At 40.1% G+C, this 23,009-nt stretch overlaps 1 protein-coding gene across 2 annotated transcripts in view; it reads right to left on the bottom strand.

Moving 5' to 3' along the window:
- Positions 1-743: 743 nt before the first annotated feature.
- Positions 744-23,009, bottom strand: part of LOC123365152 (macrophage mannose receptor 1-like) — a 53,805-nt gene continuing 31,539 nt past the window's right edge. For both annotated transcript variants that reach the window (XM_045007808.1, XM_045007809.1), the window contains 15 exons: positions 21,805-21,843; positions 21,530-21,693; positions 20,518-20,585; positions 19,412-19,512; positions 18,154-18,299; positions 17,893-18,007; positions 15,149-15,345; positions 12,491-12,593; positions 11,148-11,380; positions 9,900-10,065; positions 5,173-5,325; positions 4,132-4,248; positions 2,719-2,886; positions 1,487-1,528; positions 744-1,124 (listed from right to left, as the gene is read on the bottom strand). In XM_045007808.1, coding sequence (XP_044863743.1) covers positions 910-1,124; positions 1,487-1,528; positions 2,719-2,886; positions 4,132-4,248; positions 5,173-5,325; positions 9,900-10,065; positions 11,148-11,380; positions 12,491-12,593; positions 15,149-15,345; positions 17,893-18,007; positions 18,154-18,299; positions 19,412-19,512; positions 20,518-20,585; positions 21,530-21,693; positions 21,805-21,843 — 2,027 coding nt within the window. In that variant the 3' untranslated portion in view covers positions 744-909. The remainder of the gene's footprint in view (positions 1,125-1,486; positions 1,529-2,718; positions 2,887-4,131; positions 4,249-5,172; positions 5,326-9,899; positions 10,066-11,147; positions 11,381-12,490; positions 12,594-15,148; positions 15,346-17,892; positions 18,008-18,153; positions 18,300-19,411; positions 19,513-20,517; positions 20,586-21,529; positions 21,694-21,804; positions 21,844-23,009) is intronic.

Here is a 23,009-nt window from a genome sequence, read left to right as displayed (position 1 = left end):
ACAGACTATTATAGAAATGCAAAATTATAGAAAATTACAGTCTCATTTCAAAGAACACGAGTTGAAGGCATGAATGAAGGAACATTTACATTTGGTTTCCACCCATTTATTTATATATTGATGGGGGAAATATTTTATTTCACATGGCTGAAGTTTGATATGATTTTATAATTTGATTTCTGTGAATCTTAAGTTGTAAATCAGATTTCTGAAATATTTCAGTCTTTGCACATTACAGCTAATGCTGAACTAAAAGAGTGGGGAAAAATTAACATAAAGGCAGAGCTACTGTATTCCTTCTCTCTAGAGATGTAGATATGGATATCCCAAAGTTATCCTAATTGAAACAACTGCACAGGGCAAAATCCTGACCCCAGTTAAATCAATGGGAGTTTTATCATTGACTTCAATGGGGTCAGGATTTCATTCACAGTTTTTTATATGTAGAACTGATATACATTCCTAAAAGCTAAAAGATTGTGCTGGTTCTTTGAACTGAAGTTGGCAGGGTGCTTTGCAGAAGGAATTCTCACAGTTTGCATGAACAGGATGTCTTTACGAATGATGGCAGATCGGATTTCTGTAAAACCTGAAGATGCTTTAATGCTAGTTCATCTTGCTGTGTGGCTCATTTTAGATCTCTGAAATGTATGCATTTGCCCACTTGATAAATAGTTCATACTATGTTTTATTGGACACAAATTTGTAGATCTAGAAAATTTACAAGACTACAAAAGGAATAATCATGTCTACCAGTATATTTTATTTATGTTACGTATACATATATGCAGAGATTGTGAAACAGACTACTATTTGGGGTAAGAGAAAGCAATGTTGGCCTAAGATTTCACTTATTCCAATTGTATAATTTCATTAATATTAGACATATTATTCAATCATTTTATCCCACTAGGCAACAGCATGCTCATCTTGCTCCTGGTTATCGGCAGATTCTTTTGTATCACTCATTCGAGTTACAATAGGTAAGAAGTTGTCTTGTTTTTTTTTCTTGACATAGAAATAGGCTGCACATCCAGATCCTGATAGAATCAGAATGACCAGAATAATTACAAGCCAAGTGATGTTGGTGGGTGATCCAGAAACCTCTTCATCCTTTTTCTCTCCTGTAAATAAACACAGAGCAATTGCATACCAGAATGATATGAGAGATTCCAGGAATGTAGGAGTGGAAAGTGATATTGCTAATCACAATTTTAAAAAGCAAGATATGCGCCTATGTTCTCAGTTCCTGGAGAGATTTTGCTAACAGAAGTAAAGGAGGAAATATAATAAGTTATATTAAACACCACAATTAAAAATGAAAGCCAATTTTCTGTATTTAGATACAAATAATGCATGTGGTTTTATTATTTTGAAATGCTATTAGTAATAATTATATGGTCCAGAAACTTACTCTAAATAATTATTATGCTTTTACTCTATTTAGGTTTCTCCTTACTTTAATTAAAAAGAAAAATAATCATACCTTTCCTCTCTGGTGGCTCCTCAGTCAATACTGTTTTAATACCTTTCAAAAAGAAATAAAGCAAGACATTTATTCCAGATGCACTCACATGGATGGTCTTGATGGTGCCATCCCATAAGCATGAAAATCTGTGGCTTCCACATACCCTGCTTTTGGTACTGTTGAACTCCCTTAAGAGATGGAGCTAAGAATGTGTGAAGCTCAGAACGCTTGGCTGTCTAATTCTGGTAAGTATCAGACTCTCTTCAGCTGAGATATGGGCAGGAAATCAGGATCTTGCATGACTTCCAATATTTCTTACATCAGACTCCAGCACAGGAAAGCACCTTAGCATGTTCTTATCTTTAAGCATCTCTCTTCTATGGGACTTGAGCACATGCTTAAGTGCTTTCTAAAATAGGAGGCTTGCCGGAATGGACGCCTCAATTGGCTTAGAAATACCACTGGAATATCTTTGCTCACAATACTAGGGTATTTCTGTTTCCTAACAGCACCAGGTAGTGCAAAGATACACAGAAATATAAAAATGTGAAGTTAACCACACTTTTCTAATCCTCAGAAAATCATGTTTATTTCATGTTCTGAAGGAAGGTTCTAGTTGGTCTTGTCTTATATAATTTGAACTGGTTCAATTATCCTTAATATTTTCCCCAAAACTATTTTAATACCAAAGAAGTGCAAATGTTTTAATAAACGTTATTTATAATAAACCTTACAGTACAGGAGTTGTGGAATGCTACAAGATTGGCATGGGTGTGAATCACAATTCTGTACTCCATCAGCATGGTAGGATGATGGTGAATAAGGAAAATCCAATTCTAGCATATTACTTTTCTTTAAAGGGAGACTGTCCATCACAACAATCATTTTTATATATATTTAAGATGAGGTGAAACCAAACTTGTTACTTCTAAACACAGGTGTGCGTGGTATTTTTGGTGAAATCCTGACCTCATTGAAGTCAATGGGAGTTTTGTGTTTAACCTGGATAAAATTTGGCCTTTAATAAAGTATAAGTGATCTTTGACTTCACCCTCAATGTGTATGGTTTTATATATTTTTATATAAATATATATATACACACACACACACACAATATCTGTAATATGTATATATCTTGACTATAGCAGAGCTTGTGCTCTGCTATAATACTATGCAGCATGCATTTTAATGTATACACCCATTATACACATTATTAACCATAACCCCAATATATTGCAAATATCACTTACTTTCTGATTTTTTACAAATATATCCTCTTTTGTAGGAACATTGAGCATCATTCCAGTACCCAGATGATGCATACATTTCGACACACTTCTCATTACCATAACTTGAAGGCTCTTCCTCATTCCAGTTGACAAAATCCACTGCAGTGTTGTCTCTCCATAACCACTGACCTAATGTTAAAAGGTTAACTGTTTAGACTGAAAGAATATGTTGAAAGGCTTAAAAGTATTTAAAATACCAGAACAGAGGTATCAACAGATGGAGCCCCAGAGTTTGTAAAGGACTCCTCTATTTGTCAGCCACCAGATGATATTTTAAGCTTTGATTTAATCACCAAACCAAGACTATCATTACTGGATCAAATGTACTAGTAAATAGCCTTTCTCCTTCTCTGGTCTGCATCCAGATTGAGTCATTTTACTTATAGTTTTTGGTTTCAGGGAAATGTATCTTACAGGACAGATCAGATCATAGTTGAACGTTGTACTGGATAATATCTTAACTACCGACTCATGTCTAAGAAAGCTACAGTGATTAGGAATTGCCAAACAGAGCACATAATTACCATAATTATTTCCAATTTTAAGTATGAATTAAAACTGATATATGTATGCAATAATTGTTAGCAAAATGTGTCTTTAAGTATCTTATATACTCAGATAGCATTTATCTTGTCTATCTCCCTTCCATATTTTCAGTGTGATATTTATCTTTCTGACTTCACCCCCTCCCCAATCCTGTTTTCCTCACAAGCAGATCTAAATTCCTATTGGTTATTACAGATTAATGAGTCATTCAAAAAATGCCAATCTTCTAAGTAGGGCTGGCACTTTAATCTAGACCTGGATTGTTGCCAATAGGAAAATCTTAAAATGAGCAGAAATTTTATTTACAAAAAGCACAGTACAGGGTTAAAACTTTAATATAACAGGAGTACTTGTGGCACCTTAGAGACTAACAAATTTATTTGAGCATAAGCTTTCGTGGGCTACAGCTCACTTCATCAGATGCATAGAATGGAACATATAGTAAGGAGTTCTATATACACATACGGAGAACATGAAAAGGTGGGAGTTGCCCACTAACTCTAAGAGGCTAATTAATTAAGAGAAAAAACTTTTGTAGTGATAATCAAGATAGCCCATTACAGACAGTTTAACAAGAGATATGAGGATACTTAACATGGGGAAATAGATTCAATGTGTGTAATGGTGTAGCCATTTCCAGTCTCTATTCAAACCTAAATTGATGGTATCTAGTTGGCATATTAATTCAAGTTCAGCAGTTTCTCGTTGGAGTCTGTTTTTGAAGCTTTTCTGTTGCAAAATTGCCACCTTTAAGTCTGTTACTGAGTACTGACCCCTGACACCATAATGGTCTATTTATATTATTGACTACTGAAAGTAAGAAATTACCATTCACATTTTTGGTCATTCCTATCCAAAAGCTTGTTATTTTACTTTCAAGTGGCTTTATGCTATGTGACAGAAAGATGGATTCAGCATGGTCTTCTACAGAAGCCAAAGTAGCATCTGAAAAAAAGCATTAACAAGACATAACTGAAAAAAATCTGCCTTTTGGGAGAAAAGCTAATTTTCTAAGTTTTATGAACAACTGAAAGCAATTAATTCTTGAGGCTGTGTCATATCACTGATTTTTGCACAAAACATCCACTGCAGAGAATGGAAGTTCTGTGTGTGATACAATGGAACAATATAGCTCTCCTTGAATTTTGCTTGTTAGTGTAAAATTACCCTTTTCCTTATGACTAAATTACATATTTGTGTAATCATTTTAGTGGTTTATTTTTAACACACTTGCACAGTAAAATGCCTATGTATATTGCATTTTTGCTATTTGCTGAACATTGTTATTGCTTCCCAGCAACTATATGCAATGCTCCTGAAAATCTTTGTACCCACTCTTGAGTTTAAATTGTTATTAAACATTCAGAAATATAGTGTCTAATATTTAATCTGTTATGAAATCTGGCTAGAAGTCAGAAATATATTGGAACAATTAAGGAAACATGGGGGAGGTTAGGGATTACCATCTAGGCAGAATCTCTATGAGTTATTACCCTTGAGCAGTTCTCCCAGACTTACCCACAGAGATGAGGGTTAGAGTGCTTTTCTTCCTTCCTCCCTCCCCCAGCTTCCCTTTTCTGCCACTAGCAGATGCTCACCAGCTTGGGAGGAGGTGCCCAAAACTGAGAGTCTTCCACCTGATCTGGGTGCTAAACAACTATGAAATTTCTAATGCATGAAAACTAGACAGTGAAGCTAATCAATCTAGTTTTGTTGTCCAAGTCGTGTGAAATCTAAATAATAAATAAAAATCATTAACACTGAAAAAGTCAATTTGTTTTTTAATGATCTAAAGTTTGATGACTATTTTTTGAATAATATTGTTTTTACATGTGTCTAAGTCTTCATTCTTAAAAAAATGATACTCACCTAATCGAGTGCATTCTCGGGAAGCCTGGGCCCAGTTTCTTGTATACGAGGACTCGATGTAGTAGCAATGACTGCGGAAATGAACCCAAGATCTGTGTTCCTCTGATTCAGGGCATCTTCCAAAGAGTTGTGGAGAATCAGTAGGGGCCATAACTGTTAAGAATAGAAAATTTCTTACCAATTATTTCCTTTCTTCTAGCAGTATCACCCACAATTCTGGACATCTGGGCTGGGCTGCTGTCTTCTCTGCAGCTCACAGAAATGATCAGTGTTTTGGTGCCTCCATTGTCTGACCATACCACCTCTGTTGCTGCTTGCTGCCCAATGAGTTATTCCCTAGCTGTAAAACTTGCACAACAGCATTATTAATAAATATTCTAGAAGTAACAAAATAAATACATTAGCCCAAGGAAGATGGTCTAACCACTTAATATATGACCCTGACTTATGAGCTCCCAGAGTGGGTAGAATCATGGAAAACACTGCTAGCAGAAAGGAAATTATCAGTAAGCACCATTTTGCAGCCTAGTGTCTTCCACAATTCTGGATGTCTGGAAAGTAGTGAGCAGTGAAATGTTGGTAGAAAAGAAATATCCCCTTTTTGTGAGCTTGCTCAAAGGTCTGTATTATTTCAGGGCTACCACCTGCAGCACATTCCTGATGAAGGAGCCTTTGCAGAAGTTGGAGGATCCACCACGTAGTACATAATGAAGGTATTCATGATAGACCAAGTGATTGCTTTTCAAATTTCCGAAGTGGATGCACTTCCTTGTTCCATCCATGCTTTGGATCTTCTGGAGTGCGGCTTGATCCCTTCTGAGACAGGGACCTCCAATGATTTGTAGGCTTCCACAATACATAGGTCAAGCCACCTAATTATGGAGGACTTGGAAGCTTTGAGTCTCTAGCATATTGGGTGGAAGGACACAAATAGTGACCCTAATCTTCTCATGGATTCTATATGCTTGAGATTTTCAACACTCTTCGGACATCTATGGTGTGACACATTTTCCATTGGATATTTACGTTTTGGACAGAACAAAGGAAGCACAACCTCTTGGGAAGTATGGAAGGAGGAATTTACCTTGGGAAGAAAGGATTCTGATGTCCTGAGCATCAGCTTTTCCTTGTGGAACATGCAGTATGGCTCTGGTATAGATAAGACTGTCAGCCCCAAACCTTGTCTGGCACACATGACAGATACTAAAAAACAAGTTTTAATCGATAAATAAAAGGCTGACATTGAAGTAAGAGACTCAGAGAGATGGCTTGTTAGAGCCCTCAACACTAGTAGAAGGTTTCATTTTGGGAAGAGTGGATTGACTGTCAGTCTGGCTAATTAGACTGGAGGAATCCGGCTACTCTGGACTGTCTGACAGGGAGCCAAAGAATCCTGTGAATAGCATGCTATTAAGAGCAGGCAATAGTGCAGGGAAGAATGTATAATGGTGCAAAGAGCTGATGTACAATAGTGCTGGGCTGAGGGCCTCTGTCCATGTGTTCCTAGAAAGTCAAGAATGGTTGGAATTCCTAGATTTCTGGGATACACCTTGTGCTCCTGGCACCAGTTGTTGAATCTGGCCCACACAGAGTATATTTGTGTTGATACTCTCCTAGATGAAAGCAATGTCTTAATGATGCTGGAGGACAGAATGAGACCTTCTAGTACTTCCGTCGTAATAGCCAGGCTGTTAGCTGAAGCCATTTCAGGTCCAGATAAAGAAGAGGACCTTGCAAGAGGATGTCTGGTCTACACTGAAGCTGGAATGGGGTCCAGTGTCAGCTCTATCAGGTTTGAGAACCAAGGTTTCCTTGGTCAGTGAGGAGTTATCAGTATTACCATCTCCTGTTCTCATTGTATTTTCTTGATCATGGTCCCCAATAGTGGCACGGGTGAAAAGGACGAAGTAGGCCCTGCAGCCAACTGTGCAATAAAGTATCTGTCTCCATGGATCTGGGCTCTGCCTCTCCTGTGAAGTATTTTGGCCTCTTTTTGTTTACACTATTTGAGAACAGATTGTTTGAAGGGAGGCTGAACATCTGAACAATGAGATTGAAAACCTGATTCAGGCAACACTTGGAGGTGCTGACCCTGCACCTTTTAGTTCAGGTCCCCTTTGATGTGAATCATTGAGGGAAAGGAGGAACTGTTCTGCCCACATTATTATTTCCATTGCTTTCGTTTGTAGTGCCAGACTCCTTGGTTCCCCTTTGGTTGTTTAAATACGCGACTGTAGTCACGACATGGTTCCTCCTTAGGGTGGGGCTGGAATCTTTGAAGATCTAGCTTCACCACTCTCAGCTCTAGGAGGTTCATTCTGTGAGCCTTTTCTTCCTGGTTCCATATGCCCTAGGCTGTTTGGATTTCCATGGGTGCTTGCCAGCCCTTGAGGCTGGCATTGGTTGTGAAAACTAAAAAATCTGGAAGGCAGATGGGCATGCCCTTGTGGACACTGTAATGGCCTGACCACCACTGTAAAGTGTTGAACACCTGTGCTGGAACCCATACTTGATCCCCTGTGTTGCAGGGAGTGTTCCCACATCTTTAGTATGAAGGCTTAAAGATTTATGATACGTGATTATCGTCATGGTGTGATCCATGCACATGACATAGCAGTTGGAGGCATAGTGCTATAGCAGGTCTCCTGTGGCTCTGGAGCAAGAAAACAAATTTCTGGATGGAGCCAGAGAACTTTTCTTGGCACTGATGATGAAGCCTTGTGCCTGGAGGAGATTCAACATCCTAGACATGATCCTGTGTGCTGCTGATTGCAATGGAGCTCTGATCAGGATGTTGTCCAGGAAGGGGTACAGGTGAGTTCCCTATGACCTGACTCTGGCTCTTATCATCACCACTATTTTCATCCACTTCTTCAGCCTTTGGAGGTTGAGAATGGCTCTGATACCCCCCATGAGTTTCTGTACAATGAAGAAAATGATGGAGTAGAACCCAGAGAATCCTTCTTCTGAGAAAACACTTTTTATCACTCCCGTATTCAGAAGATGAGATATTTTCATTCTGGATCAGACTATGTTTTAAAGGATCTCTGGAGATGATGTCATGTGGGAGCATTAGCTCATGGCTCACTATTTCCCTGGCTGTGGTCAATGAAAATCATTTCTCTCTGAAATAGGAAATCCTGTCCCCCAGCTTCAGCTCTGGGTGGAAGCCTATGCAATCTCTGTCATTCAGTGGATTTGGGGGGGCTGAGGTCCCTCTGAACTCCCCCCCCCAACCTAAATTCCAGTCTTTTTTCTAGGGGAATATTTTGTCTCCTGGTACATCTGTGAGAATGAGGAGCAAAAGGAGCGCTTCTGTCTGAACTGCAGAGAGAGGAAAGCAGCCCAGACGTACAAAATTGTGGGAGATGCTGGACCACAGAAACTATATTACTTCTATGAATGGCCTGACACGATTTTGTGAAACCACAACCAACCTGGCTTTTCCATTATATACTAATGACGCAAAACTAAACCATCTATCCCAGCTTCCCGAACTTTGTTAGGGAGATTGTAATTATTTTTTTAGATGAAGTTTAAAATCTGGAAATCACAATAAAACTTACTTATCTAAATGAATGGGTTTTCCTATGGCAAGGGGTAACTGGGCCCATATTATTTATTTTATTATTATTATTATTATTTTGTTTTGCAGAGTGATTAAATGGGCCAAGTAGATTAAGGAGTGATTGTTTAGATAGATGATAAAAATAACTAGAAAAGGTATACATTGTTTTTGTTTTGTTTTGTTTGTTCTTCAAGGGTTTTTGATTTGGGGTATCATTATTATTATTATGTTTTTTTGGTAGGGGGAGAGGATATGGAGATTTTAAAAAAAGAAACTAAGTGGGGAAAACTCATTTTATAATTTTTTTTTCCACTGGAAAAAAATGATCTTCTCTCACTTAAAATGAAAATTAAAAAGTACAAAGTAAGTGTTACTGTTAAAAATGAAAAGTTTTCATAATAAGACTTTAAAGTAAAAGCGTTACTTTCTCTCTCACCTTTTTAACTTTTCCTCTCACCTATTCAGTGGGGGAAACAGTAAAAAGCTGAGAGAAGGTAGGAATTTCCACACAATTTTACAATGAAAAATTTCAAATATGACAAAAATTCTCCCCCCCTCCAAAATTTTTCTTTTTTTTGAAAAAACAAACATTTAGTTGTTAAAAAGGAGGGCAGGGAGGAACTGTTTGACAAAACCTATTTCTCACTGAAAAATATGTTTTGTAAAAATTTAAGCCAAAAAATTAAACATAACTATTAATATTGTCCCTCACTGCAAAGCACTATGGTTTTATTTATGTCCAGAAGCTCATATAATAAAACATTTAATCAATGAAACAACTTTGTTTACAAAGTTGTTTCATTGATTAAATGTTTTATTATGAAGAAATGTTTGCATTCACTTGCAGTTCGAGGTCATGCAGAGTATTCCTCTCCATTACCCTTGTCAAATGCTTAAATAGCCTACGTGTAGAGCATGATGCCTGCTCAGTCCAAAGGAACTGAAAAGTGACCTTAATAATGAGTAAACTGATTGGTTTCTGGGAAGAATTTTGAGTTTTTAGAACTTGATAGCCTCTAAATCTTGTATTATGGTTTAGGATTGGGTTTTTCAAGAGAGGAAGCAAGTATCTTTTCTGAATGCTTATAATACAACTCGTCAGTGAACTTAAATGAATCTCCAGGCTCCACAATGTAAACTGTTAAATTTTATTGCTTACCATCAGACTGTTTACAGACAGAGAAGTATTTTTGATCACAAGATGCTGTCTTCCAGGTTCCATCAAGGTCTAGATAGACACAAGCTATTGTCTGCTTTGGCTCGTCACTGGCCCACTTAGAATACCCCATTCTCCATTTATCGATCCATTTGTAATTGCCATTGGTCTGGAAGCAAAATCAATTCAAGGGTGGCTTTTAGCATAATTATAGCATTATATAGTATTAAAGTAATTTGGTATCTATATATAATTTAAAATTTGAAGTGAGCACCTCTTGTCAGCAGCACAGGAATAATAAGATTAATAATGTCATATTGTAAATTTATTATTTATATAGGACCTACATGACTATGGCACTGTACAAGGGGGGAAGTGTGCTGAACAGATATGTTAGAATAATAAAGTAGGTTATAAAAGAATGAAAACAGAATAGGTTGCAGCCCTTATAGCTGAAATTCTTTAGGAATTCATAGATTATTAGGGTTGGAAGGAACCTCAAGAGAGCATCTAGTCTAACCCCCTGCTCAAAGCAGAACGAATCCCTAAATGACCCCCTCAAGGATTGAACTCACAGCCCTAGGTTTAGCAGGCCACTGCTCAAACCACTGAGCTATCCCTCCCCCCAAAGCTTATAAATTGTATATTTAAGAAACAATCCAAAAGATTTCTTCATTGGGAAAAATTTTTAAGTAGCCATTAGGGAACCTTAGATGTGGTGTCACTGCAGAGCTACCCACTGGGATAAACAAATACACAACAGAGAAGGAAGGGTTTAAACTACTGATCGCTAAGTTTAAGAACTGGTATAAAGGAAAAATGACCTCTTCTGCCTGCTGCTGGTCTTCAGCCCCTACCTCCACTTCTGTCGGTCTTCCTTTTCCACACTCTGCTTCTTTACCTACCAAGTCTTTCAAAGGCTGCCCTCACCCACTGCTTCACTGCTCAACTCTCCTCTATGTTTCCCCCTTTTCCCATTACTATGGCTTTATGTCTTGCCACCACACCTTGTACCCATAGCTGCCTGTTGCTTGTCTCCTCCACGTTTCCTGTAGCCTCCCTCATCCTCATGTCTTGCTGGTCTCACCCTTGCATTCTGACAGGATTTCATAGAGGTTTCAGATGCTCAGTGTGAGACCATAAGGGGTGCAGCTAAAACAGTCTTGTGATAATAGATGCTCCTACCATTTAAAAAGGGAATAAGAGTTCTAATATTACCTGGAGAAGCAGCAACGTATTTGTTGTTCTTACCACATTGCTGTTAAGACCAATCCATACAGGCTCTCCATATTCTAACACCTGGAGCCACAGAAATGATTGGCTGTAGGGATCTAAAATACTGGCAAGTTCTGAGGATTTCTCCTGGCAATTTTTTCGTGCCTCTTCCCATTTCATTTTGGAACGGATGACTAAACAGCTACTATCACCACAACGAGTAAAGTCAGAGGCTGGAATTGTTGTTGGGGAATGAGACAGTTTAGGGTCTGTAGCACAAAAACAAAACAAAACATGCAAAGATAAACTTTGGGTGCAAAGATTTATCTTGTGCCAGTGAACAACAAGCATCTGAAGTCTTCAGAACATAAGTAGTGTAGCATTAATTATTAATGAAAAACCTTCCTCACTGGACATTCATGAGAAACTGACATTTTCAAAACAGCAGTGAACACTTCTGACTGAAAACGCTGCATTTTCAGGTTGGGGAGGGTGGCATGGTGACAAAGTGGAGTAATGCAGTAGTGGTTTACATCTACAATGTTGAATTCATACCTTGGTAGGCCAAAAGCGAGAGTGAGTTTGGTACCATTTCCATAATCCATAGAAGTAATTTATTCCCAGTACAGATCCACAACTAAATTAGATATCATTCAATTTCGCTGCTCAAGAGAAGATCAGGACTAGTAGACTGTTATAGACCCACCATGAGGTATACTCCAGTTGCTATGGAACTTTACATAACATTGGCACAGACCATGGCTAGATCAAACAAGTGCCACTGCATTACACCCTCAGCATTAGCATTAACATCCCCATGTGGTAAAACAAAACAGGAAAAGTAGCATTCCAATTCTTAGCTGCTTTCATTATCATTTAGATTTTTTTTTTGCAAAAACTTATGCAGATCCACTCTCTTACGGATGCAAACACAAACACTCTAAATGTTAAAGTCAAAAACCTTCAAAAAGCTGAGACTTGAAGCCACATTCCTGTACCCTCATGGTACCAAATGTTTGGAGAAAGGGTGAATAATTAGGGACTGCAGTATTCCTGCCCCTTGGTTCCATTCCAGTGGTACAATGTCTGCTTCAGGGAGCATGCCATGTACTCATGGCTTACTCACAAAGAGACATCAGGATAGATTTAGCAAAATGTTACTCTGAACGCTCCCTTTTGTGCCACAGGAAAGAGGAGAACATGTGACCCTATATATTTATTTTTATGAAGTGCACTAGTATCATTGAGGCAGAGAAACTCATATAACTTAAGAACAGGATTGATCTACGATGCATACAAACCATGTTTAATCCACAAACAATTGCAAAATGAGTTTTTAATGTGTTTTTAGTTTGCAGAACTAGTGAAACAGAGCTCACCACTGTCCATCTGGCATATAAATCCTCTGTCTTCATAACACGGTTCATCCTTCCATTGCCCTATCTTATCAACAGGACCTGTTTTCACAACAACACAATCCAGCTAGGGGAAAAAAGCATATATGAATTACTAAAAAAACGTCAGCAACAAAGAAGAAAGCCTTTTTCTTCTTCTGGAATTATAGCCCTGGGCAGTTTCAGTCCCTGTATTCTTGCACATTTGAATTCTGCTGGTATTTGGTGTGTAATTTACATCCAGCAACACCTTCTCCCATGTGGCATTCTTTTACACACAGGGCTTGGCTACACTGGAGAGTTGCAGCACTGGTGGTGGCTTTACAGGGCTGCAACTCACTCACCGTCCACACTTGCAAGGCACATACAGCACTGTATCTTCCTGGCTACAGCGCTGGTTGTACTCCACGTCTGCCTGGGGAATAACGACTGCAGCGCAGGTGCTGCAGCGCTGGAGTGCCAGTGTAAACAGTGATTAATCTTACTATGCTGTAACTGACCTCCACAATTTTCCCATAATGCTTATAACTAAAGAACTCTCTTTGTTTTGTTGTGAACTCGGGGCTCCCGGAGCTGCTTATCTAAAAAACAAACACAGCTACTGTTTGCTGTGAATGAGGCAGGCAGGGGGATGAATGTCCACAGCCTAGTGTTTGCTTGAGGACAGAAACAGCACGGCGGGGCGGGGGGGAGGGGGGGGAGATGGGAGTCAGCCGGAGCAGCTGCTTATCTGGTCTGCAGGCTATTTGCATTTAAGAGTGAATGAGGGGTCGGGGAAGTGCTCAGAATTTGCAAGGCAGGGAGCCGATAGTGTCGGCTCCAAAAATCCACTCTCTCTCTCTCCCCCCCGCTCCCTGTCACACTCCACCCCACCCTCCTCTTTTGAAAAGCACGTTGCAGCCACTTGAATGCTGGGATAGCTGCCCATAATGCACCACTCCCAACACCGCTGCAAATGCTGCAAATATGGCCACACTGCAGCGCTGGTAGCTGTCAGTGTGGCCACACTCCAGCGCTTTCCCTACACAGCTGTACGAACACAGCTGTAACTCCCAGCGCTGCACACCTGCAAGTGTAGCCAAGCCCCCTGCTCCTATTCCTAGGGGCTGTTTCAGTGCAGCTACTTCCTCAGCTCTAGCCTCTGCCTGCTTATCAATTTCACATTTCTGTTATTATTCTGGAGATACTGGAGAGATACTACTATTCTTGAGAAGAGAATTAAATACAAAAAGCAAATGTACTAAAATAGGACTATAAACATTCTGTCACGCCATCAGCTTTACTTGTTACCAATTACATTTCACAGCACCAATTAGGACCATCCTATCTCCCTAGTTAGGTCTTTGGGTAATAATGTTCGCAAAGAGGGAAGGACAAGTCAAATGATCAGACTGATAAAAACTCAGATATTTTAAATAAAAACTCCACAGGTTAAAGATGGTATAATAGATAATTTACACCCAATTTCAAAAATGTGTAAAGTGTCTGTATGTGGAGAGGGGATGTGCGTGAGAGGGAGGATCAGAAGGTGAATAAATTGGTAGCAAACAAAAATAATAAGAGTGACATATTCCTTCATTTTACACTCTCCTTTTGGTTTTGATCATTTGTACATTTTACTGAGCAAGGGAAAGATTCCATAGCAGCTAGCAATCAGGGGCAGGTACCGGATGTGTGTGCATGTGAAGAATAAATGGATGGGTAAATGCAGAAGAAATTGGAAGAGGCGTGGAGTGAGTTGGGAATGGAGAATGTGTCTGTGGGTAGGTGGAAAGGCTGGGAATAGAGTGGTGTGAAAATGTAAGTTTTGAATGCAGGGAATGGATGTAAGAGGGGTAAATAGGCAATATGTCAATGCAAATCAATGTATATTTGTGCAAGTGTATGCAAAATTGTGTTAATTAAAATATACTATTTTTTTATTTCAAATGTTGACAGGGATGCATGATGATTTTCCCAGTGTTAACTCACCATTAAACAATGAGCCTGATTGCCAGTTTCTAATTTCTACCAGTGCTACTTCAGAAATATCTATTGACACTGAAATATCTTCAAACTAACTATTCTTTAAAAAGATTGGAAGTAAAATAAAAGTTGAATGCATGTGGTATCTTCCCAGCTTCATAGATACATCTTCTCTTTTTGTTACCCACAAGCTCTTTCAAAACAGATGGTGTCTCTTTTTATGTCAGTAATACATTAAAAAATGTTCTCCAAAACAAATAGCTAATAGTTTCCTCTTGTATCCTTGTGACTGAAGTCAGCCCAACTCTCCTACAATATTTTAGAACATCATTGCAAAATTCACTTTGTTCTTACTTGAGAAATAGGGGAGTGATGAAAGCCACCATTTAAACTTTCCTATTACATCAACAGAAGACCTGACCCTTGCAATATTGCCACTCTATTCCCAAATGCAACAGACATGAACACTGGGAAAACAAAGTCACCTATATAGGAAGTAAATTGAGCAGGTTATTTAAAGTTGGATTGCCTTTTCCAATGAGTTTATTAAAACAACGAGGAGTCTGGTGGCACCTTAAAGACTAACAGATTTATTTGGACAGAAGCTTTCATGGGTTAAAAAAAACAACTTCTTCAGATGCATGGAGTGTTTATTGGAAATCTCTAATTATTGTTTACCTGAAGCAGATTGTCGCCAGTCTCTGGCCGCAGAGAATCGTATAGGATGATTTCTCCAACTACAGGTGAACCTGCAATCCAGTTGGTGTAGTAGACACCACTTCCATCTGCCCAAACAAAGTTGAGCTCAGAATTTATATCATTCAATCCAATCCAGGTATCAGTTTTAGCATCTTTTAAGTGGTAAGTGAGGAAAGCTGAAATAAAGCCAAATAAATGTTTATAGGAAAGGAAGATGCATGAGGAAGGAAGGGAAGGAAACCTGGCACATGCCTTCCTCTAATCAAGGAAAATGCCAGCATGTCCAGGACTAGGGCATGGTTACAAAAAACAAACAAAATCTGCTTAATTATTTAATTTTAAATAATCTTGTAAATGCAACATTTTACATCTTTAGATTAGTATCTGGCAGAGCAGAATTGGGCCAGAACCATGGATCCAGGCTCTTGGCTGGGAAAAGGCTCAGAGGGCAAAAGGCCTGGATCTGTGGAGAAACATGGGTAAGGGCAAAGCAGGGCATCATATCTAAGGCCACTGAAAATCTACTAAGTCCTGCCTGCTCATATTGTTGTTCACTCATGTGCTTGAATTTAACATCCATGTATCCGAATTCAGTGTCTACATGATGAGTTAGTGTACAGCAAGCCAGATTGTGTTTCTTCAGTGCGGCAGCTTGCTGCTATGGTGCACTAAAAGTTCCCTTGCATGGCAAGGCACCCTGAGACGCCCCATAGCGAATAGCACCGTAACACACGACATTTAAGGATGAACATGAATGGCAGTAGGGGCAGGTGAATGGTGCATGAAGTTGGTCTTCTATTGAAACAGCTGCGATTAATGTTGTTGCCCCTTGTCCCGAGCAGTTAGCCAAAATTCAGGATTTTTTTCCATTAGGAGGAGAAATTGAGGACACAACTCGGAGGTTTCTTTGGTGTAATCCTGTCCATTGATGAAGAAGGTACACGAAGTCCTGTTTCCCCGAGCACAGTAGAAACCAACAGCAACAGGTAGTTTCCATGCTCAGTACTTCCAACCTTATCTTGCCAGTGAGTCCTATGTCCAAGGATCTCTGGCTCTCTGCTCCTTCCCAGGGTTGCACTCATGACACTTCTCTCGCTGTTTGCTAGCTTTCTACATCCCCTTTCCCCCTCCCCACCACACACAGACACACATACATAGCTGCCAGATTTGTGAATTTTTTGGTGGGATCCTGGGGTCTGAGGGTGAAGTCCTGAGTGGAGGTATAAGGGGCAAAGTCCTCTATACTTTGGAGCCTGAGGGTGGAGCCCCCCAGGTAGGAGAAAAATTTGAAAATATTCTCGGGACCCAGCTCCCTACTCCAGAAAGAGAAATGGCAGCTTATTAACCTGGGTGGGCCCCAGGGGGATCCCCCGGGCCTGGCTCCCTGCTCCAGAATGTGATATGGCAGGTTGGTAACCTGGGTGGACCCTGGGGGAACCCCTGGACCTGGCTCCTCACTCTGGAAAGAAAGATGGTGGCTCAATAATCCGGGTGAACCCCAGGGGATAACCCCAGACCTGGCTTTTTTTTTTCTAGAAGGAAAGATGGTGGCTAGGCAACCTGATTACTGAGCTATCTTCTCCCCTTCTGGAGCAGGCCCAGAAACGGAAGATGTGGAGGAAGCAGCATGAGGAGATGCCATCCTTGCCTCCTCCACCTCTTCTGCTTCTAGGCCAGCTCCAGAAGGAAAGATGGTGTTTCAGTAACCTGGGCTGTCCAGGTTATCAAGCTGCCATCTTTCTTTCTCACAGACCCATATAACCAGGTGCCCATGCACACAGCTCAGAGTCAATCCTCTAGCCACTGTGTTTGCAACCACTCCCAGGATTTGCCATGTTGCTCAGTGCCTTGGCCAGCAGATTCTGATTGTTTCCAGCTATCACTATATTAAGGGGGCTTATTTGTTCCTTTCATTGAGTCTGAAAGAAGGATGCTTAGCATACCCATCCACTTGAAACAGGTCTGTATTTGTCTATAGATCAGACATCCACTTGATGGTACCCATTAACACCTTCCAGAATAACAATATGTAGAGTTAATATCTTTTATGGGATCACAAGAAGAATTCTGTGAAGCTCAAAAGCTCATCTCTTTCAGCAAGAGAAGTTGGAGGAATAAAAGATATTATCTCACCCACCCTGTCTCTCTCAGGCTATGGCTATACTAGAGGCTACACTGATGCAGCTGAGCTGCTATAAGCTCTCTAGTGAAGCTCTCCCACTGACATAGCGCTGTTCATGCTGGTGCTTAGGTTGATGTAACTTATGTCGCTCGGGGACGGTGGCTTATTCACACCTCTGAGTGACATAAGATATACCAACATAAGTGGTAGTGTAGACATAGCTTAAGTTTAGTTTCAGTTAGTTTACCCGCCTTTTATTTATTTATTTATTTTACCAGTACACCAGTAGACTAAACATATCCCATTTGGTGTGGTCAGGGAATATGGGGTAAGCACAGGGAACCAACTTTTAGCACCACAACTACCATCGCCACCCAATATACCTGGTGTTTGCCACTTCCATTGGCCTGGCTGGTATAATAAAGGACTTGTATATGTTATCAAAATATATATATTTCTTAGAAGGAAGGTTCATAAATTCTTTCACCTGAACAATAACAGGAAGAGATAGTATAATACACACTCCCCTATTTTGGCATGCTTTTTTTTGCAGGAATTGATTGGTGTCTCATCTAATCCCTAAAGGGTCTATATACTGTACCTTGCACTTGTTCATTAGGTATGCTAGCCAGGTTTCCTCCAAACTTTACACAAGTTCTACGTGCAGGAATCCACATAACTCTATCTTCATCTCTGGAGCCAAAAAATTTGTAACACTGGGGAAAAGTCAGATATTTACTTTATAAGCAAAAGAAAATAGAAGTTAATTGAGTTGCATTAGCTATAATATATAGTGTTCAAATTCAGATCTGAATTTCCCTTCTTCTTATGATAAATGTATTGTAGAAGTTTGCTACCATACCTTATTTCTAAACAAAAGCCAACTTTCAGGACACCCTCCTGGAGGAGAAGGTGCTGTCACAGCAAATGTTGAGTTTACAGCACTACTACTATGCCTTTCACAGATAAAGGCATCTGGATTACCACAGTTGATATCATTCCACAAACCTGAAAGCAATTTAAATATAGAAAATAAGCCATTGGATGAGTTTGACATTTCTGGTGAAAATTTATCACCTCCCCATGTTTTTATTCCCCCTGGGAATGCCACAGACTGTGTGTCAAGTCAACTGTCACTAGTTCCTGGAATTGGGAAAGTTTATTAATTACATCCCACCTGCAATGCTTGCACAAAGGCTTTGAGCCCGCTAATCCTTGGGTGGTGCATAGTTTAGGTATCTGGAATCCAGTGTAAGTGGGAACAGAGACTATGTGGGGGAAACGCAGGGGCGGCTCCAGGTACCAGCACGCCAAGCACGTGCCTGGGACGGCAAGCCACGGGGGGCGCTCTGCCAGTTGCTGTGAGGGCGGCAGGCAGGTTGCCTTCGGCGGCATGCCTGAGGAGGGTCTGCTGGTCTCGTGGCTTTAGCGGACCTCCTGCAGGCGTGCCGCCAAATCCGTGGGACCTCCCGCAGGCAAGCCGCCGAAGGCAGCCTGCCTGCCATGCTTGGGGCGGCAAAATACCTAGAGCCGCCCCTGGGGAGACGTACAGTTAAGCAATTAATGTACTGCCATCCTGTACTCTCAGCCAAAGTTTCAAGCTTTTGGGCACCTATTTCCTTATTCTCGAGAGCTCAAACTAAAAAAGAGACAGTGTGTGGCTTTCTTTGAGGAAATACAGGATTAAACACAAACCTCAACATGCCCATTAGGCACTTAACTATGTTCCCCATTCTTTGGCCAGCCTTACTCTGGTTACCAACTGGGGGTTAAATCCTGGCCCCCGTGAAGTCAATGGCAAAACTCCCATCAACTTCAGTGGGGCCTGGATTTTGCCCTATTTGTCTGCAGAGCAGTAAACTTTTTAAAGTGGGCTGGATTCCCCTGCACGCCTGGTTCCACTCATCACTTTTTAGCTTACACTTTTGCCCAACACTGCATTTGCCTGGGTGGGATATAACCCGCAAGAGTGAGAATCTTTTATTATGGGTACATTGTTTTTTTCCAAAGTTATCTTTTCTACATATAAAAAGAGGGGAAGCCAGTTAACAAACACATGGGGGAAAGATATAGCCACACAAACACGTATACATACACAAACATCAAAATGTGTAGCTCACCGAAGTTTTTATACATGACCACACAATTTTCTTCAGCATTTGCATAGTTTGGCTCATTCTTTGCCCAAGCTACGTAGTGCACTGGGCTTCCATCCATCCAGCTAAAAAACCAAATAGCCTAGTAATTACTGGTTACTTTCTTTTTACAAAAGAAATTACGCAAATCCATTTGTTTTATTACAGAAATCATTTGATAGAAATATCACAAGTGTATAAGTATATTTACTACTTTGCATATGTGATGTTAGGCTCAACTTCTGTTAGGATTAAAGGTAACTAAAGCCCTGCACATAAGGTAAAGAATATAGTATAAATTTTATTTTACATGGTGATTATCTCTGTATTCACAGCACTTACATTCCCCATAAAAAAACCCTTCATTAAGATGCAGGTCATTTGAAACATAATTAAACTCACTGAGTTTATCTTTCAACACATAATATAACTACCTGAAACCATTTTTATAACTCCTTTTTAAGGGTCACGTGATGGGATGAAACCCCATTTTAGCTGGAAAGGAGTTAATAGCCAATTAGTTACCTCTGTTGCATCTATGCTGTAATTAATAAGTGGCTTTTCAGCCAGAAGGTCTGAATAAGCGGTATCCGGTGATAAGTTAATGGACATGGGGTCATCATCAAAGGGAGAGAGTTCAGTCTGAAGGGAGGAATCACATGGAGCAGAGTGACTCCCATGAAGGGGCCTGAGACAGATACTGCAGGAGAACCGATACCTCAGGAAGGCAGCTGGAGGGGCCACTGTCCAATACTGGAGCTGAGGAAGAAGACTCTCGAGTAGCTGAGAAAGGAGATTGAAAACAGAGTCCCAAGGAAGGGCTGATTGTTGAGAGACTTTGGGATATTCGTTTGAGCTTTTGTTACCCCAAAAGGGATTTGACTTAGCTGCTTCTCAGCCGGAAAGCTGAATTACACACAGAGGCCTACAGGGCCGCTGGAGATGAAAACCACTGGAACAGCTTACCAGGATACAAGGGGAGACACTGGTGATGATCGTGAACCCTACCAAGTCCCTTTATGAATCAATGCACTACATACAAGATGTTAACTACTCCATGGAATAAAACTAGATATCGCTTGTTTACTTACGTAAACTGTTGATCGACACTCAGAATTAAACCAATGAAATATGACTCCTTTTTGCCGTTTCTTAAAATCTAAACACAAGGATGTGATTTTAATTAAATTCTTCCATATATATAACAAAAGCTATTTGATATGAAAAGCAGATTATTTTGAAATTATTTGGATTGGAATAATCTTGTCGACTGTCTGTACAGCTGAAAATGACTTGCAACTCAGTGGAAATATGGATCACATCTGCAAGAATACAAACTTTTGCCTTATTAGCTTGAATGCTTTCCAGCTAGTTCTGGATGCCATACTGCTATAATCAAAGCAGTTAGAAATGTATCCAAGCCAGCCTGGCAAGCATATTCCTGATTTTAAGAGAATTCTTTGTGGGGCACTGTGTGCAGCGCTGCACAATGCCTTCCAGGAGGGAGATTATTGCCCTGGTGAGGCTGCATGGAAGGTAAGTATTCCATCCTTAATTTTAGGAAGAATCTAGTTTAAATTATTTAGGTTGTTCAGGGTAAAAAAACACCTACATGTTTTCTTTTAGATCAATCCGTTAATTAACTATGCCTCAAAATCTCCTTCTCTGCTTGTTCATATTCTCTCACACACCAAAATCACCAGCCTAATGCAGTGATTTTTTTGCAATAGGGACTTTATGATATTAGCAACTCTGTCAGTTCCCACACTTGCAACATTTTGAACCTTTCAAGGGCCTGATTGGGCAACACCTGACTCAAGCAAAACATCCACTGGATTCAGAGGAGTATAATTGACTAAGACCAGGTATAGTTGACTTTTGAGCCTAATAAGTGGAGCAGCAGCAGAATCTGCCAGCTATTATTTTGAACATTTAATTTTCTGTTAAGAAGCTGCTTTATATATGTCCTTTTCCAATTAATATTCAAATTATTGCAGACACTGTAGAGGAGAGATGATGTGAAAATGCACATTCTCCTGTATTTCATAAGCATATGTGGCATATGCTGACTGTGCTGAATTAAGTAATAAAGTGTTTGCTTACATATTTCCATAGAAACTTTCTTTCACTGTTGCTCTCAATGACAACAAGGTCTCCAAAATTCTTCTTGCAGAACTCCCTAGCTTTTTCCAAGGGGAAACTTTCTGTGCTGAAAAAATATTGCTTGCCCCCATATATAATCCATCCATCTTCAGTGAGTTCATACTCTGCAAGATAAATAATGAAACTCCATGTTCTATACCTAGTGTGCATGAAGGTAGGCTATTCTTGTTATATTGTACTATTCTCCAGATAAGATGAAATAGACAGGAGCTTACTCGCAGAAGAGCTTGTTTGTTCTGGTTTAAGTGGTGTTCCTGTAAAGGAAAGGAAAAATTAATTTTCTATATTTTTGACATATGCTCATGATATTAAAGGATTTTTTTCATTCAGCAAAATATTATTTTGAGCCCCCAAGTTTTTAAGTTTAAAGAAAGCATGAATCCCTCCAATGTACTGGATTTTAGCAATCCATCATATGACACACTATATATTACTTTTATATTTGTGTAATAAAATGTGTTTTATGGGGGGGGGTGAAACTAACTTATGCCTTTGGGAAGAATAAGAGGGAAAATACAATGAAGTGATATGCTCCAAATCATTGGTATGTTCAGATTGACTCCCCAGCTCCTACCACTTTAGCAATAATAGGAATGGAACTCTGCTGTTTCTTCCACTGCTGCTAGCCCTTTAACTATAGGGCTTCAAGATGCTCCAGAACTGAGGTACAACTGCAGGTGCCCTAGCACCTCTCAGCCCTGCAGCAGATTTTGAGTCTTGCAGCTGGATAAAGGGTGGGTAGCCTGTCTACTGAACATTCTTACCAGTTGATTTGTTAGACAAAGACCTACTTTGATTGTAATTCCAAAGATGTAAAGAGGGGAAGGACAGGACAGGACAGCTCGCTGCCTCCTTAAAAGCCTAGGGGAGGGGAGGGATGAAAGTTCTCCAAAGTATCAAAAGCCCAACTCAGTCTGTTACATAAAGTTGGTTATGAAAGTCATCAAAAGTTAAAGCCAGGAAGACTGAATTAGTCCAAAAACCAGGTCTACTGGTAAACAGAGGAGGATGGAACTGGAAATTAATGGACCAAAACTGGTGTGTTGGAAATTTGGCTTCACTGGTGGACAAAATAATGAAGTAGTGGGCTATTCTGCCCATCACTCCCTTTTGGGGTCCTAAAAAGAGACTTCAGAGGGAGGGTCAAAATAATTAGAAGAGTTGACTTAAAGGACTGAACTTTACCAGTGTGGCTGCCACCCCTACCATCTCTTGGGACCCCAGGATCCACTGTGCCACCATTGGAGCTTCACTGTCCTGATCCTGAGAGATGTGCTGAATAGACAGGGCCAGAGAGAGGGACCCAGGTGACTTTGTCACCTCCACCCGTTCTGGCTAAACCTGGAATGTGAGACCCCTATCTCATGTGTCCCTTTCCTCCCTTATTTCTTCTCTTTTGTCTGTCTGTCTTTTTTGCCTT

This window comes from Mauremys mutica, chromosome 2 (genome assembly GCF_020497125.1).
Source record: "Mauremys mutica isolate MM-2020 ecotype Southern chromosome 2, ASM2049712v1, whole genome shotgun sequence".
Lineage (NCBI taxonomy): Eukaryota > Metazoa > Chordata > Testudines > Geoemydidae > Mauremys > Mauremys mutica.
The sequence above is the reverse complement of the archived record's forward strand: the minus strand, read 5'-3'. Positions and strand labels throughout refer to the sequence as shown.